At 42.5% G+C, this 16,281-nt stretch overlaps 1 protein-coding gene across 1 annotated transcript in view; it reads left to right on the top strand.

Annotated features, from left to right (window-relative positions):
* The window catches only part of Dytn (dystrotelin), a 70,301-nt gene that overhangs the window by 18,247 nt on the left and 35,773 nt on the right, over positions 1-16,281 (top strand). Inside the window, exons 7-10 of the mRNA XM_021173354.2 lie at positions 4,132-4,203; positions 4,392-4,555; positions 7,640-7,751; positions 9,866-10,011. Coding sequence (XP_021029013.1) covers positions 4,132-4,203; positions 4,392-4,555; positions 7,640-7,751; positions 9,866-10,011 — 494 coding nt within the window. The remainder of the gene's footprint in view (positions 1-4,131; positions 4,204-4,391; positions 4,556-7,639; positions 7,752-9,865; positions 10,012-16,281) is intronic.

Here is a 16,281-nt window from a genome sequence, read left to right as displayed (position 1 = left end):
GGAAGGAAGGAAGGAAGGAAGGAAGGAAGGAAGGAAGGAAGGAAGGAAGGAAGGAAGGAAGGAAGGAAGGAAGAAGGAAGGAAGATAGAGTGTGCTGGTGAGCTCTTTATCAACATGACACAACTGGGTTCGTTAGAGAGAACATTGAGGAAATGTCTCCATCTGGTGGTGCATCTGTAGGGCTTCTTCTTAATTAACGATTAATATGAAAGGGCCCTGCCCACTGTAGATGCCACCACACATGGGCACATGGTTCTGGATTGTATAAGAAAGCAGGCAGATCAAGCCATGGGAAACAATCTAGTAAGCAGTGGTCCTTTATGGTTCCCACCTCTGTTTCTGTCTGAGCTCCTGCCCTGACTTCCCTCAACAGAAGACGGTGAACAGGGACCTGTAAGCCAAATAAACCTGCCCTTCACAAGATGTCTTTGAGTGTGGTGCTTCTCACAGCAGAAGGAAAGCAAACTACTATTATACGGGGCAGTTTTCATGACGTCCTGATTTAATGCAGTTCTGCCTAATCATCAGCTTCTAGCTGCTATGCGATTTGCTTTGCTCTCTGCTAGACAACATGACTCAAAATACACCAGGTGAAGGTATTAATACTTTAATGCCCTTCCTGTGCTTGCAACAGCACATAGATCCTACTGCAGCTTTTCTGCTATCTGAGGCATGTCTCAGGCAACCACCATTGCAGACGTTCATCCTTAACAACGTCATGTCTCAGAAGGCAAGCAAGTAGAAAGCCAGAAGAGGCTTAATCTGCTCATCCACTTGTTCCACCAGACTGATAACAGTAGCCAGTTTCAAAGTGGATTTGATAAAAGGAACTGGGTAGCGGGGCATTTTCTCTCTCCTCTAGAAGTCTTTGTGACTTTCCGACTGCCACTCATGGCTTCAAGTTAGCTCTAGTCTCAAAGGATTTTAAAAATCCACTGGTTTCAAATTCAATCAAGGTCGATGAGCTGCTGAGCTGCTGGCTCCCACTGCCCTCCCTCCTCTGACCATGCAGTGCCCGGCTTCTGAGAGGGCCAGTGGGAAGCAGCTTTGTGATTTGCATAGCAAATTATCATCCCATTGGCTTCCATTATGGGATCCAAGACAGATTCCAATAGAAAATTCCAGTCCTTGCAATGTGATTCAAATCATCCCTTAGGAATGCTAATTATCGTTCAGAATGCCATCGTGCCTGTGCCAGTGTGCCACCTAGTTACATTTAATTCTTCTCCATAGAACACCTGCAAGAAATTAGCCAAATAGGTAATTCATCCACAGAAAAAGATCTTTATGTAGATATTTAAAGGGGAAACATCAGGTTAAATTCCACTACAGTAGGAATCCCAACTACAGTGTCAGGGTCACAAGCTGATAATCTCAGTCTTTGAGCACTCATGTTTTACATATGAATTGAGACTCTCTGTTTCATTAGGGGTAAGGACACCAGAGTAAGAAGAATGTTGGGTCAGCAATGCTCTTAATGAGTGGCCCAGTTCGTTCATCAGAACTCAGAGGGCAAAAGATGGGAAATGAGTCCACTGCTGCTGCTGCTGCTGCTGCTGCTGTTGTGATTTTTGACTAAATAACATTGGGAGTAGTTGCTTATGCTCTACTGCTGACAGGGTTATTAACAATTTAAAATACAAGCCATCTTGTTAGTAGTAGGCAAATGTTTGTTGACTTTTGTCTGGCTAATTGTCAGCAAAGTGGTTCTAAGTGCCACTTTCCTGATTAGAAGGATGTTTATCTGAGTTGATGGACTCCACAGGGGGTCTCTGCAATTACTTCTGAGATTGCAGGCAGTGTGTCTGGCAGCCTGTGCTGGGCAAGACGTCAGATGTGAAACTGGGACTCCTGTCCAAATGGGAATAAATGAAGGTGACGGGTGCACACAGATGTGTGCACAGAAACCAGAGCCAAATGCATCGCCATCTTGGAAATCACAAGAGGTTCCTAGTCCCTTAGTTAATACCCCTGTGGTGACTGTGGTTGACCAGAAGAAAGAGCACGGACAATCGAGCTACTGGATTATCTACAAAATCATGAAAAATCAATAAATAGAATCTAACAAATTTTGTCCCCTTCACGAAGAGGGAGAATGTCTAGAGAGATACCCCAATTTCACAATAAACTTGCTTTTTTTTTTAATCTTGAGAAAAATGCTATCTCTCAGTGATTCCTTGACCTATTTAGTTTATTAAAAAAACATTTAATTAACAAAAATTATATGTATGAAAGATATTAAGTGCAGTTTTGTGTGCATGTGCCTATGGTTCCGGGGACTCTCGAGATGGGGAGGTAGGACGATTATTTGAGCTCAGGAATTTGAGGCCAGACTGCATGATACTATTTCAAAAGAAGAAATACAGGAAGGAAAGAAAAACAAAGGAAAGGAAAGGAAAGGAAAGGAAAGGAAAGGAAAGGAAAGGAAAGGAGGGAGGGAGCAAGGGAACAAGAGAGGAAAGTCTGTTACAGCATTGTGTATCACAGGCATACCCAAGACTGTGTGATGCTCACCACCATCCAGTCACTTACACACCCATCACACCCACAGTCACTGTCTGTTGTTAGGGTCCAAGAATCACTGAAGGAAGACCCCAGACTCAAATAGCATTCAAAGGCAAAGTGCATTTATTCTGTAGAAATTGCCAGCATTTGTCAAAATGGTGACCCCCAGACAAAGGTGTGCAAAGTAGAAATAGAAAAGTAGGGAAATTTTAGCTAGGGTTGGGTAACCTAAACCTTCATTGGTAGGTGGTGGGGAAGTTACATATGTCTGTTTCTGGTTGGCTGCTATGTTAGTTTTACTATATTTGGTGAGACTTTGAGGAAATTTCAGAGTCCAACTCCGCTCCTAGCTGATAGCCATCAATGATTAGCAACCAGCCTTCAGTCGTTCCTGCTGAGGAGTCCAGTCTGCTTCCCTGGGAACCCAAAAGTTCTCCATTCCCAAGGATTGTATGTTTTAGGGCGCCTGTCGGTGTCCGAGCACAATTGGAAGATGAGGAGACCCAAAACCTGGCCTCATGTCAAATATCAAAAAGGCGCAAGATGACATCACTAACATATTACTGTGCTGTGTGTTAGATCCTCAGAACCCATCCATCATAAATTTTAAGTTATACTATTTGGGCAACATCTCCCTAATTTTCCCACTCCAGTCCCATCTCAAAGAAGTCACATTCCACTCTCTGTTTCTATAAATTTAGCTGTTTTATATTTCTCTATGTACGCGAATTTATGCAGTATTTCTGTGTATGACTAATTTTAATTTTACTTAGCATATATTTCCCAGGTTCATCCATGCTATAGCAAATGACTCGACTTCCTATTTTAAAGGCTGAATAGCATTCACTAATGTCAACGAACACCTAGGTATCGTATCTTGGCTGCCATAAATAATGCGTGAACATGTAGATATCTCTTTTTGACATAGTGAGTCATTTCCTATCTCTCCTTCCTTTCAACGATGATGATTACCACCCCACTTCAAAGACTAGAGTTATGGTTTGCATATGAAGTGTGACCCAAGAGACTCCTGAATCAAAAGCTCCCAACCAGTAGATCCTATCATTGATCTGTAACTGGATCATGAAGACTCTGATCTAACCGATATCTTAATCCATGGAAGGAGACAGACCACAAACTAACCTCAAACTCTCCTCTTATGAAGTTCTTGATGTCAGATATTTTAACATAGGAACAAAACAAGTCATGGAATTGACATGTAGTCAAATGAGATGATATGAAAACAGTTGACTCGGTTTTTTCTTAAAGCCATTGTAAACTTGAAGGCAGTGTCATTATGACCTCCATCGGGTGAGGGTGGGGTGGGAAAGAAAGATTAAAATAACCTGCCTGGGATTCTAAGAAGTCAGACAATAGACCTCTTCCCTTTGCTACCTCAATGCCTTCCTCCTGTGACTCCCCCGCCCCCCTTTCCTTTTTCATCGGTCCAACTCAAAGGTTCCATTTCACAAAATTTAAACTTACTTTTTTCTTTTGAATGTGCTGGTTCTTCTGTTCTTGGATGCCCAATAATTGTTGCTTGCCTGACCTCCGTTTTTGTGAGCATCATTACTCAGGGAGCTCTAAGTCCATTTTTTCAGGGCTAACACGAGGTTGCCTTTGCAGATCCCGACTGTCGTGGGAGAGAGCTACACGTTGCGTCCCGTGGAAAGTGCTATTCACAGCTGCTTCCGAGGGGTAGGTAGCTTGGGCAGACATTTGAAGACTTTGCTTAAATTACGCATCACGCTGATTCCAGGACGACCTGAGTTTAGAGGCAGCCTTGCCACTAGCTTTCAGATGTCTTTAGACAGACACGGAAACAGAGGGAAGAAAGGGGGCCGATTCCCCCTGAATGTGTGTTTCAGCCTCCTCTTGCTTCCCAGGTGTTGAGCTCTGGAATCAAGGAAGAGAAATTTCTGTCCTGGGCACAGTCTGAGCCTCTGGTCCTCTTGTGGCTCCCAACCTGCTACCGCCTGTCAGCCGCGGAAACAGTCACTCACCCTGTGCGGTGCAGTGTCTGCAGGGCCTTCCCGATCATAGGACTGAGGTACCGTCAATATCATATTTCCCAAATGGTCACTTGGCAAATGGGCCCAGTGGTGGAGTTGCATAGCCCCAGACTCTCTCTGGGATCTTTTCTATACATCTGGAATGTGCTTGCCTTTAGAAAATTAATTCCCAGTCTGAGGCGGCATGGTTGAAGATAAATGTATTTCCGATAATTGGTGAAATATTAAGTTTTTCTCTGGTTCACACTCAGCTTTTCTTCTATAGCAGTGGTTCTTCACTTTTAGGTTGAGATCCCTTTGGGGTCGAACAACCCTTTCACAGAGGTCAAATATCAGATATCCTGCATATAAGATATTTACATTATGATTCATAACAGCAAAATTACAGTTATAAAGTAGCAACAAAAAAACATTTATCTTTGGTGGGGGGCCCGGGGAGGCGTCACAACAACATGAGGAGCTGTATTAAAGGGTTGCAGCATTAGGAAGGTTGAGAACCAAGGTGTAAAACAGGTGTCTTCTGCTCCAAATAAACCTTTTAAACTTTGGAGCTACCATAAGAATGGTTTGTTAAGTATGAAAGACACATTCGGCTAAGCAGCTCACAGGGATCATGTTTCTTAAAATGTGGTACAAGCTGTACAAAAGGCTACACCATTATCTCCAACTTCCTGAAACACTCAATTCCATGGTTAGCAGGTAGTAGAGACTGGTGGTCTAAATCCAGATTCCCTGCCTTAGCATCACAAGAACAAGGTGTGGGATTCAAAGGAGCCATCAATTTGGAACAGATCTGCTGAGACATGGACACATGTGAAAGCTAGGTTTACGGATGAGAACTTCCGACCCCTCCTTGACTTTTAACCGTCACAGTTAAAACCCCTTCCTCGGGGTGTGATGGTATACACCTTCAATCCCAGCACATGGGAGGCAGAAGGAAACTCTGGAAGCCAGCCTGGTCCACATAGTGAGTTTCAAGAAAAGCAGGGTTACACAGACTCTGTCTCAAACAAACAAGCAAGTAAATGAGGTATCATGGCTGGGCGGTAGTGGTTCATATCTCTATTCTAAGGACTAGAGAGACAGGGGCAGACCAACCTGGTCTACAGAGTGAGTTCTAAGACAGCCTGGGATACACAGAGAAACAGTGTCTGGGAAAATGGGGAAAAAAAGAAAGAAATGAGAGGGAGAGAGAGAGGGAGAGAGAGGGAGAGAGGGAGAGGAGAGAGGTTGGGATATATAGGTTTTGAAGAGAAGGAAAGAAAGAAATGAGAATCCTAGGCCAAAGATGAGCCTGAGTTGTGATTTGTGGTCAGGGGATGCAACTATGCAAGAGGTGAAACCAGACTAGCTAACAAGTCACAAGGGGCCCGGAAGGGAAGGAGGTCAGAACCCCAGGGCCTCTCATTGGCCCATTTGGTCCCTTTCTCTTCTTGTATTTCCTGATTTTCACCAGTTTAGATGTGAAACACATTTCTCATGGGCTGAAACAGGTCTTCTGAGTCCACTAGAAATCTACAAATCAAGTTTGAAGTTTGCTAGGAAGCTAGACTGAATTCACAAAGGATTTGGAGAAGGCAACGAAGTTTGACTCATAAAACCCTCTTTGCATATAATAGTTTGAAACAATGAACCAAATCAATGGGGAAACAAGCATGCAGGACTAAAAAAATCTTTATATTATAGTGAAAAATAATCTTTTTTATGATGGACGGTGTCGAAATATGGATGTAATTTATCACAGTGCATGCATTACAATAATTTAACCATTAAACTACAGAAAGTGTTCTTTATATAACCATTGTGCGTCTCAGCCAGATAGAGAATTAATTCGAAATTACATAAAGTACAATTTTTTACACTGAAATAAGTTTTTCCCCTCATAATCATTATTTTATAAGATTGAATATCATGGGATTTTTTTAATGTGACTTTTAAGCGACTTACTCAGGCCACCAAGAAAATAGCAACACGTATAATGAAATGTGTCAGAATTCTGTGTAACATGCCTTTGTCTGCTGAAAAAAAAATGAAGTTAAACTTAGAAAGATTGTCGGTGAGTTAAGGATGGCTGACTCCAGGAATGTCAGTAGCTTCTTTGAGAGAAGTCTCATAACACTTGTTTATATATATATATATATATATATATATATATATATATATATATATATATTACAGCCTTAGCCTTAAACTTGTGGCTTTGGCTCTCAAAACTCAAGCAACTGCTTTAGTTCCAAGGAGATTGATGAAGAAGCAACCACAGAGCAGAAGTCACCATGGTGCTCAGAAGGCACAGGAAGAATGAAAGGTCCACTCACTCCCCTACGGGAAGAAAGGGGGTCTGGGACATGGCTCAGTGGATAAAGCAAGTGTGGGGACTAAGTCCTCTTCCTCAGAAACTATGGGAAAAAACAAGTAGAAACAGAGTCAGGAGAACCCCTGGGTGTTGGTGGCAAGTCTAGACAAATGGATCAGCTCCAGATTCCGTGAGAGACCTCATCTCAGAAAATATCATGGAAGAGTTATTGGAGAAGGCATCCAACATCAGCCTATAGCCTCCGTGGTGTGGCAGGACTCAGGAGGGAGAGAGAGAAGGAGGGAGGGATGGATGGGGAAGACAAGGTATAAGGATCAAAGGTTGTCCCTACTACAAGAATTAAGTTCTAGATAGATGGGTTCTCATTTATGTTCTATAAAAAATAAGTCATAGAAGACTGAGATGAGATGGTAGAAAAAGCTTTGTTAAAATTATCAACAAACCAGTTGTATGATCCACTCAGCTGTCTTTCTTGTGACTCTGAAGGTGATTTCAGAACATGAAGGAGCACACTTCAGGGTAATTAGCATACTGTCCAGACAATTCCCTGTAACTGTCTACAGTGCTGCATAGTTCATCCAATAATCCTTATTAAAAACCCTTGCCTTTTCCATCATGTACATTGTGTAACAAAGGGGAGTGCCTTCCCACTTAAAGTGTGCTAATTTTCAAAGCTACACAAAAATTTTGCAAGGCCAAGAAGGCACCCCTTGTATGTTTGTGGGGTCTCATTCTCTACTTGAATATCACCTGTTTGCTCTCCTACCGAAAGTGGCATAAGCTGTTCTTCCATTTCAATTGGCAGATACCGTTGTCTAAAGTGCCTGGACTTTGACATCTGCGAGCTGTGTTTCTTATCTGGTCTCCACAAAATTTCCCACGAGAAGTCACACACTGTGATGGAGGAATGTGTCCAGGTAACATCTAAGGCAGGGTGGAAAAAATTCCCCTGCCCCCTTACTGTCCTTACAAGACATTTCGTTTAAAAAACGGTTCCTTCTGAGCCGAAGGAGATTGCAACCCCATAGAAAGAACAACAATATAAACTAACTGGATCCCTTGGAGCTCCCAGGGATGAAACCACCAACCAAAGAGTATACATGGATAAGTCCATGACTCTGGCTACATATGTCGGACATCAATGGGAGGAGAGGCCCTTGGTCCTGTGAAGGCTTGATGTCCCAGTGTAGAGGGATACTAGAGGAATGAGGCAGGAGTGGGTGGGTGGGTGAGCATCCTCTTAGAATCAAAGGAGAGAGAGGTGGGATGGGGGTTTGCAAAAGGGAGTCCGGGAAGGGGGACAACATTTGAAATATACATAAATAAGATAACTAATTAAAAAAAAAAACTTTTCTTCTTTCAGTTGACACTGAAGACACTGGAAAGGGCCGGCTTAACCGTCAACTTTTCTCAGTGTAACAGGGCTCTCCTGTGACAGAATAGTAATATGCTCTGTAGAAAAAAGTCATAATGACATTTGTTGTTTTTTTTTATGATTGATACATGCCATGAGATTAAACATAAATGTGCTTTGTTTACATCTCAGGTTTTTATAAATGCTTTTGGGAACAAGAAAAGGCTTAATGGGCTACAGTCTGACCATTGATCTCATGCTATCTACTAGGAAACATCTGTCAAAGTTACAAGGAGCAGGCATTAGCACCTGGAATGGATGAAGAAGAATAAGGGTGTTGATTTGCTGGAGATGACACAGCAAACCTTCTGGTTGTGGTCATTCTTTGGAAAGGCTTTAATACGACTTTCCCCGAGACCTAGATTTCAAGTATCTTTTTTCTTTCCCTTTGGAATAAAAAGAAAAAAAGAACTTAACTAGGTTTTTGCTGAAAAAGTAAAACTTCATAACTCTCGATTCTTTTAAAGAAAATCATTAGTAACCAGCAAGTGCATTTAATTCTAAGAAAAAGGAAAAATACAATGCAAAAGCATTTTGCTATTCTTAGGGGGGTGGCAGTTGGGGTGCCTGAGGAGTGAGAAAACATTATCTTTTTTAACCACTCATTTCGGGTGAATCTCTACAACGAAGTTCCTCTCAGCATCATTGTCGTGAAGGCTGCAGTTGGATTGCCTGCACCAAAGGCAGCTTCCCAGTTCTTTCCGATTCTCTCTTCAAGATCAAAGTCCATCCAGGAAAAGCAGGCGCCTGAATTTTTCCAAATACTTTTCCCCTGGAGCATACACAGCCTTGCTAAACTGCTCCAGCTTTGCCTTCCTTCATTGCCTCTGAACACCTTTCCGGCCCTGGAAGCCTGCGACTTGACGGTGTTATAGTGACACCGTGTGGTCATCTTGTTAATAGGCTTTTATTCTTAAGAACTGGAGTCCTCAAATTGAATACGGTTGTTTCCTTTCCCTGGAGCTGCTTAGGTGGGCAGGATGGGTGGATTTGGGGTCATCCACTACCTACTGAAATTGTATACAGTAGCAAACTGGGGAGGGTGTGCCTAGAGATGAATCCACAAGTCATCACCTTATTCTTAAAGGAACCCACGTCTCCAAATGTTAGCAGCCGTCGACTCAGTCTGATGTTGTCCCTTCTTACAGTTTTTAGAATCCCCATTCTCTTTAAGAAGCAGTTGTTTATTGAAGCAGTTGGGGAATTCAGCCTGGAGACTTGTGCTACATGCAGCTTTATACATGAAGGGTATGAAGAAATTCTAGGAGCAAGGAAGATTATTTTTCCCAATCATCAACAATAGAAGAAATAGTTACCAAAGCTTTGATAGTGCACCAGGTCATTACCAATGGATAAGGAAAAGTCAGGCTTGAACTGATCTGATGCTCTTTAATTTTTTTTTTTTTTTACTGGCTTGATTTTATGACCTTTATTAGTTTGTGTGCAGGTGTGCATGTGTGCCAACAGCCAACATGTGGAAGTCAGAGGACAATTTGTGGATGTCAGTTTTCTCTTTCCACCGTATAGATAGAGGGTTAAACTCAGGTGGTCAGGTTACCCAGTGAGCCATCTTGTCTACCCCTCAAGGGCACCTTTCAATATTGTTCATTTCCACAGATGTCAGCAACAGAGAATACAAAACTCCTCTTCAGGAGCCTCAGAAACAACCTGCCTCAGAAACACCAGAGAGTAGGAGCTGTGGGGAGACAGTGGCTGCTGGACCAGCTGGCTTCAAGGGACTCAGCTAGCCACGGGCCAGCCAGGTGCGTGGTGTGGGTGCTGCTGACACAGCCAGCATAGATTACAGCCACAGGTTTTCTCTCTCTTAAGTTTATTTTCATTACCGTATGTTAATTATATATCGTGGGTTTATTATAGTATTTTCATACATTTATATATTTTATCATTGCTTGCCATCTTACCTTCTCTTGTCTCCTATTCGTCCTGCTACCTTCTCCTTTTCCAGAGTTCTCTTTCTACTTTCATATCTTCCTCCTTTCATGTCTCATGTTTCTTTCTTTCTCACCCCACCACCAACCTTTAACTGAATATATAAATCTCTGGGAGGCGTGGGGTCTCCAGAACCTCTCTTCCCCTGGTCACAAAATGCTGGTGGGGCCAATCTTGAGCAGGTCTCCTGTGCAGATCGTCACCGGTGGCAAGCCTGGAAGATGGTGGTCCACCCCTCCATCCCGTTCTCTTTCTTTTAGATCCTTTCTGCTTCCACTTCTGTGATATTCCCTGAACCTTGGAGGAGGAGATACACAGGCTGAGAACTCAACAGCTACTAATTCTCAGTGTTTGGATCATTTGTGAGCCCCAGCAGCAGATGTTATGCTAAGGCCTCTATGGAGGGCAAGGATGGGAATAGGGTAAAGATGCAATTACTTTTTACAGCCTTTAGGTTTATAGAGAACTGAGAGGCAACAGTGCCATGTAGTGGCCACTGAAAGTAATTGCTCTTGCAAGGCATCAGGGGCTTAGAAGATTCTGTTTGAGTAACTGCTCTGTGAGTGCTATTTGCACTTCAGCACGGGTGAAACCAGACTTATGCCATAGATGAAATTTCTCATTCTTCTGTTCGACTGCCCTACATGGTAAAGTGTCCCCTGTCATTAACCTCCAAATAATCATTACATTGTGTTCTGTTGTCTTGTCTTGCTTTGCTTTTTTTTGGTATGTATCCCAAGCTGGCCTTGAATTCACTGTGTGACGCAGGCTAGCCTCTTAACTAACCATCCATTTTATTTCACCTACACAGTGCTGAAATTACAGATGTATTCCCACCACTCCTGATGTAAACTATAATTATGTATATATAATTATGTATATGAGTTTACATATATATATATATGTAAACTCATAATATGTGTACAGATGCCCATGTGTTTTGGGGCACAACCACATGTCAATATGGAGGGCAGAGGAAAACTTCAAAGTGTTATTCTCTAGACACTGTCCAAATTTTTCCTAAAAAATGTATTTATTTATTTGCATGTGTATGGGGTTTTGTCTGCATATATGTTTATGCGCCATATGCATGCCCGGTGTTCATGTAGTCCAGAAGGGGACATTGGATCCCGTGGAACTGGTGTTGCAATGTTTGTGAGCTGCCAGGGTGCTGAGAATCGATCCCCTGTCCTCTGGAAGAACCCAGTGCTCTTAACCATGTAGCCATTTCTCCAGTGCCCCCTCCCCTTGTTTGTGATAGTTCTCTCTCAACTGGCCTGAAACTTGCCAAGTAAAGTTGCTGCCTATCCAGCCAATGAGCCCAAGAGCCTCTGTCTCTTTCCCAGTGCTGGGGTGAAGGTACATGCCCTCACACTGGGCTGTTTAAATGGGGGATTGAAATTCAGACGGAGAGCCTCTTGTTTGTAAGGCAAGCACTCTACCTACTGAGCTTTCTTCCAACCCCACAAGTCATCATTTTGATAGCTTGCTCGCATCCTTCTCAGGAGCATCATTGTGCATTAGCAAGTGTGCATTCTTAGAATCAGGGTGAAGGAAAATACAAACTGCTGGAGTTTGCCAGGAGCGGGAACAGACAGAGAAGCCTCGGCCTCATCCAGCAGCATGGGGGGCCTTTTTACTGTGACTTACTTTCTTCACCTCATTGCACAAAAGCCTGTCTTTCATCCTCTCAACATAATATTTGTGGGGACAAGATCCACAGAGGGGATTGCAAGGGCTGTACAACACTAAAGTTCATTTAAACTCTTTGTATTATATCTGATCTACTCCAGGTATAATAAATATGGCTAGACCCCCAGTAGCATTATGTAGTTTTCAGCTTGGTCCGGGTATTCAAGAACTCAGAAACTCTGACTGGTCACCAGTCTGGGAAAGGAATGTGCATGTTATAATTTCACAAATATGATCACAGGCAAAGAGTCCCCCTTGCTCCCTATTAAGTGGCAAATCAGGGATACTCATCTTCTAAGGTAATGCTTACTGCCACGTGACAGCACTGGATTGGTTTAATAATTCAGCAAGCAATCTGCATGAGAAGATGCCTCCTTCCTTTTGCTATAGATTTGCTTTACACATGACTGTGCACATCAACAATAACTTTTATTTATAAGAGCGCAATTGAAAGTGAGATGTCAGACATTACCCTTATTAAATATTTGGGGGAAGTTCTTGCAAATGTAATAAAAAACAAAATTAAAATGCCGAGGAAGAGAAGATGAAATCACTTGCCTCTGCAGCTGATAGAACCCCCTAGGAAACCAGAGGAACTTAGCAGAAAACACTAAAATTAAGGCTTTGATTGATAGTAGAACATGAAAGAAATTTGCATAAAATTGACAGCTCTTCACTCTCCTAGCAATAACCAGCTAGAAATTTCATGAAACTCTCATTTACAATCTAGCTTACTTTATAGAGAAATTATGGGCAAGCTTAACAAGAGAGTGAGAGAGAGAGAGAATAAAAATTATGCTATGTCAGTAAGTATGGAAAACAAGATCTAAACAAACAGAAAGTGGGCCAGAAAGCTGAACGGGATAACATTAACATAGACTAGAATGGCATGAGCAGGGAGTGGGTCATGGGCCTAGTTAAGAATGGTACCAGAGGTCATAGATTGGCTCGGGAATGTATTGGCCTTGTTCATGGGCAGTCCTGGGCATGAGCTAGTCTACAATGGAAAGCTTGGGTGGGGCTGAGGCTCCCACAGCTGTCCTGCATCCTTGCAAGCCTTGGCGGGGTGTATCATCACATGATCGCTGTCCTTCTACCCAAGACTCCGTGAGATTAGCTTTGTTTTCATAGAGGCCAGGCTGGCTTCTCCCCAGTTATGACAGTGAGGTTACATACTTTTTTTTAAAAACAGGTTTATTTAGCACCATATTCTCTCGTGTGAACTACCTGTCTGTGGCGCTCAAGCTACGTACTGCTTATTCTACTTTATACAAAACAGTAGCTTCTAGGCTGCTTCCTGCCCTGAGCAATTCATTTTATAATGCACGGATTTATACAGTGAAACTGAGCCACCATTCCTAATCATACACAGGTTCAGGGCTTACACATTCACCTACTTGCAAACTCTTATATGTAATCCAAAATCAATACTCAAGGTGCCACTGTAGCACTTACAGATATGTAGAGATGGAGATAAAGGTTGTCCACACATGCCTCCTCAAGTTGCTGTTGGACTGGAGGTGGGTTTTTCTGTCTTGTTCCAGCTTCGCACTGTAAACAAATATCTTTCACACAGTCTATTCTGGGCTGGCTTTTTTTTCCACACTTTTGTGCCTTTCTAAGTGGTTCCACAATTGCAAACAGCCCTCTAGAATAGTGCTGAAGTATTTTCAGGGTTTCCAGAAAACTGTTATGTCCCCTGATGAGACAATATGTGTGGGGGGAACTTCATGAATAAAACATTCAAAGTGGTAAGGAAGTAACTCCTATATGCCCCTGATCTCAGACTCCTTTTTTATTATTATTAATTGATTATTTTATTTATTTATATTTCAAATGTTGTCCCCCTTCCCAATCTTCCCTCCGCATTTCCCCCATCCCATTCCCCTCCCCTTTGCCTCTAAGAGGGTGCTCTCCCACCCAGCCACCCACCTACTCTCCCCTTAACCCTCTAGCATCCACCTTCGCTGGAGCAACAAACCTCCACAGGTCCAAGGGCCCCCCTCCCCCCATTAATGCCAGATAAGGCCATCCTCTGCTACATGTGTAGCAGGAGCCACGAACTGGACCATGTATGCTCTTTGGTTGGTGCTTTAGTCCCTGGGAGCTCTGAGGGGTCCAGTTAGTTGATATTGTTCTTCCTGTGGGGTTGCCATCCCCTTCAACTCCTCAGTCCTTCCCCTAACTCTCCCATTGGGGTCCTTGGGCTCAGTCCCATGGTTGGCTGTGAGTATCTGCATCTGTCTTAGTCAGATGCTGGTGAAGACTCTCAGAGGACAGAGGGATCCTGTCTGCAAGCATGCCTTGGCATCAGCAATAGTGTTGGGGTTTAGTATCTGCAGATGGAATGGATCCCAAGTTGGGGCGGTCTCTGGATGGCTTTTGTTTCACTCTCTGCTCCATAATTTTTTGTCCCTGCATTTCCTTTAGACAGGAAAAATTCTGGTTTAAATTTTTGAGATGAGTGGGTGGCCCCATCCCTCAACTGGGGACCATGCTTATCTATTGGAGGTGGTCTCTCAAGTTCTATCTCCCCTCTGGTGGGGGTATTTGGCTAATGCTATTCCCATTGGGTCCTGGGAACCTCTCACTTTCCTGGCATCTAGGATTTTCTAGTGGTTACCACATTCCCCACGCCTCCATTGCTACAAATTTCTATTCATTCTCCTGACCCTCTGGACCTCTCTCCTGTCTCTTTCCATACCTGATCCTGCCCTGCCTTTTTTCTCTATCACCCTCCTCTCTCCCTCCCAATTCCCCCACTCTCTCTACCTTCCATGATTATTTTGTTCCCCCTTCTAAGTAGGGTTTAAGCACATTTTGGCCTTCCTTAACATAAAGCTTCATATGGCCTGTGACTTGTATTGTGGGTATTCTGGGCTTTTAGGCTAATATCCCCTTATCAGTGATTACATACCATGTGTGTTCATTTGGGTCTGGGTTACCTCACTCAGGAATATATTTTCTAGATCCACCCATTCACCTGCAAAATTCATGAAGTCATTGTTTTTAATAGCTGAGTAGTATTCCCTTGTGTAAATGTACCACATTTTCTGTATCTATTCCTCTGTTGAGGGACATCTGGGTTGTTTCTAGTGTCTGCCTGTTATAAATAATGCTGCTATGAACATAGTGGAGTACATGTCCTTATTATATATTGGAACATCTTTACGGTATGCTTAATATATATATATGTATACATATATATATGCTTATAAATTTATAAGCATATGCTTATAGATTTTATTTATTTATAGCTGGATCTTCAGGTAGAACTATTTCCAGTTTTCTGAGGAACCAACAGATTGTTTTCCAAAGTGATTGTACCTCTCTCCAGCAATGGAGGACTGATCTTTCTCCACATCCTCACCAGCATCTGCTGTTACCTGAGGTTTTTATCTTAGCCATTCTGACTGTGTGAGGTGGAATCTCAGGGTCATTTCGATTTGCATTTCCCTGATGACTAAGGATGTTGAACATTTCTTTAGATGCTTCTTGGCCATTTGAGATTCCACAGTTGAGAATTCTCTGTTTAGTTCATACCCCATTTTTAAATAGGGTTATTTGGTTCTCTGGAGTCTAACTTATTGAGTTCTTTGTATATTTTAGATACTAGTCCTCTATTGGATGTACGGTTGGTAAAGATCCTTTCCTAATCTGTAGGTTGCCATTTTGGTCTATTGACAGTGTCCTTTGCCTTACAGAAGCTTTGCAATTTCATGAGGTCCCATTTGTCAATTGTTGATCTTAGAGCCTGAGCCATTGGTGATCTATTCAGAAAAATTTCCCCTGTGCCAATGTGTTCAAGGATTTCCCACTTTCACTTCTATTAGAGTCAGTGTATCTGAATTTATGTGGAGGTCCTTGATCCACTTGTACTTGAGCTTTGTACAAGGAGATAAAAATGGATCAATTTGCATTCTTCTATATGCTGCCTACCAGTTGAACCAACACCATTTGTTAAAAATGCTGTCTTTTTGCCACTGGACGGTTTTGGCTTCTTTCTCAAAGATCAGATGAACATAGGTGTGTGGGTTTATTTCTGGGTCTTCAATTCTATTCCATTGATCTACCTGTCTGTCTCTGTACCAATACCATGCTGTCTTTAATCATTATTGCTCTGTAGTAGAGCTTGAGGTCAGGGATGGTGATTCCCCCAGAAGTTCTTTTATTGTTGAGAATTATTTTTGCTATCCTGGGGTGTTGTTGTTGTTGTTGTTCCAGATAAATTTGAGAATTGCTCTTTCTATCTCTGTGAAGAATTGAGTTGGAATTTTGATGGGGATTGCATTGAGTATGTACATTGCTTTTGGTAAGATGGCCATTTTTCCTGTGTTAATCCTGCCAATCCATGAGCATGGGAGATCTTACCATCTTCTGAGATCTTCTTT

The sequence above is a fragment of the Mus caroli genome, chromosome 1 (genome assembly GCF_900094665.2).
Source record: "Mus caroli chromosome 1, CAROLI_EIJ_v1.1, whole genome shotgun sequence".
NCBI lineage: Eukaryota > Metazoa > Chordata > Mammalia > Rodentia > Muridae > Mus > Mus caroli.
Note: the sequence above shows the minus strand (reverse complement) of the source record. Positions and strands in the feature narration are given on the sequence as shown.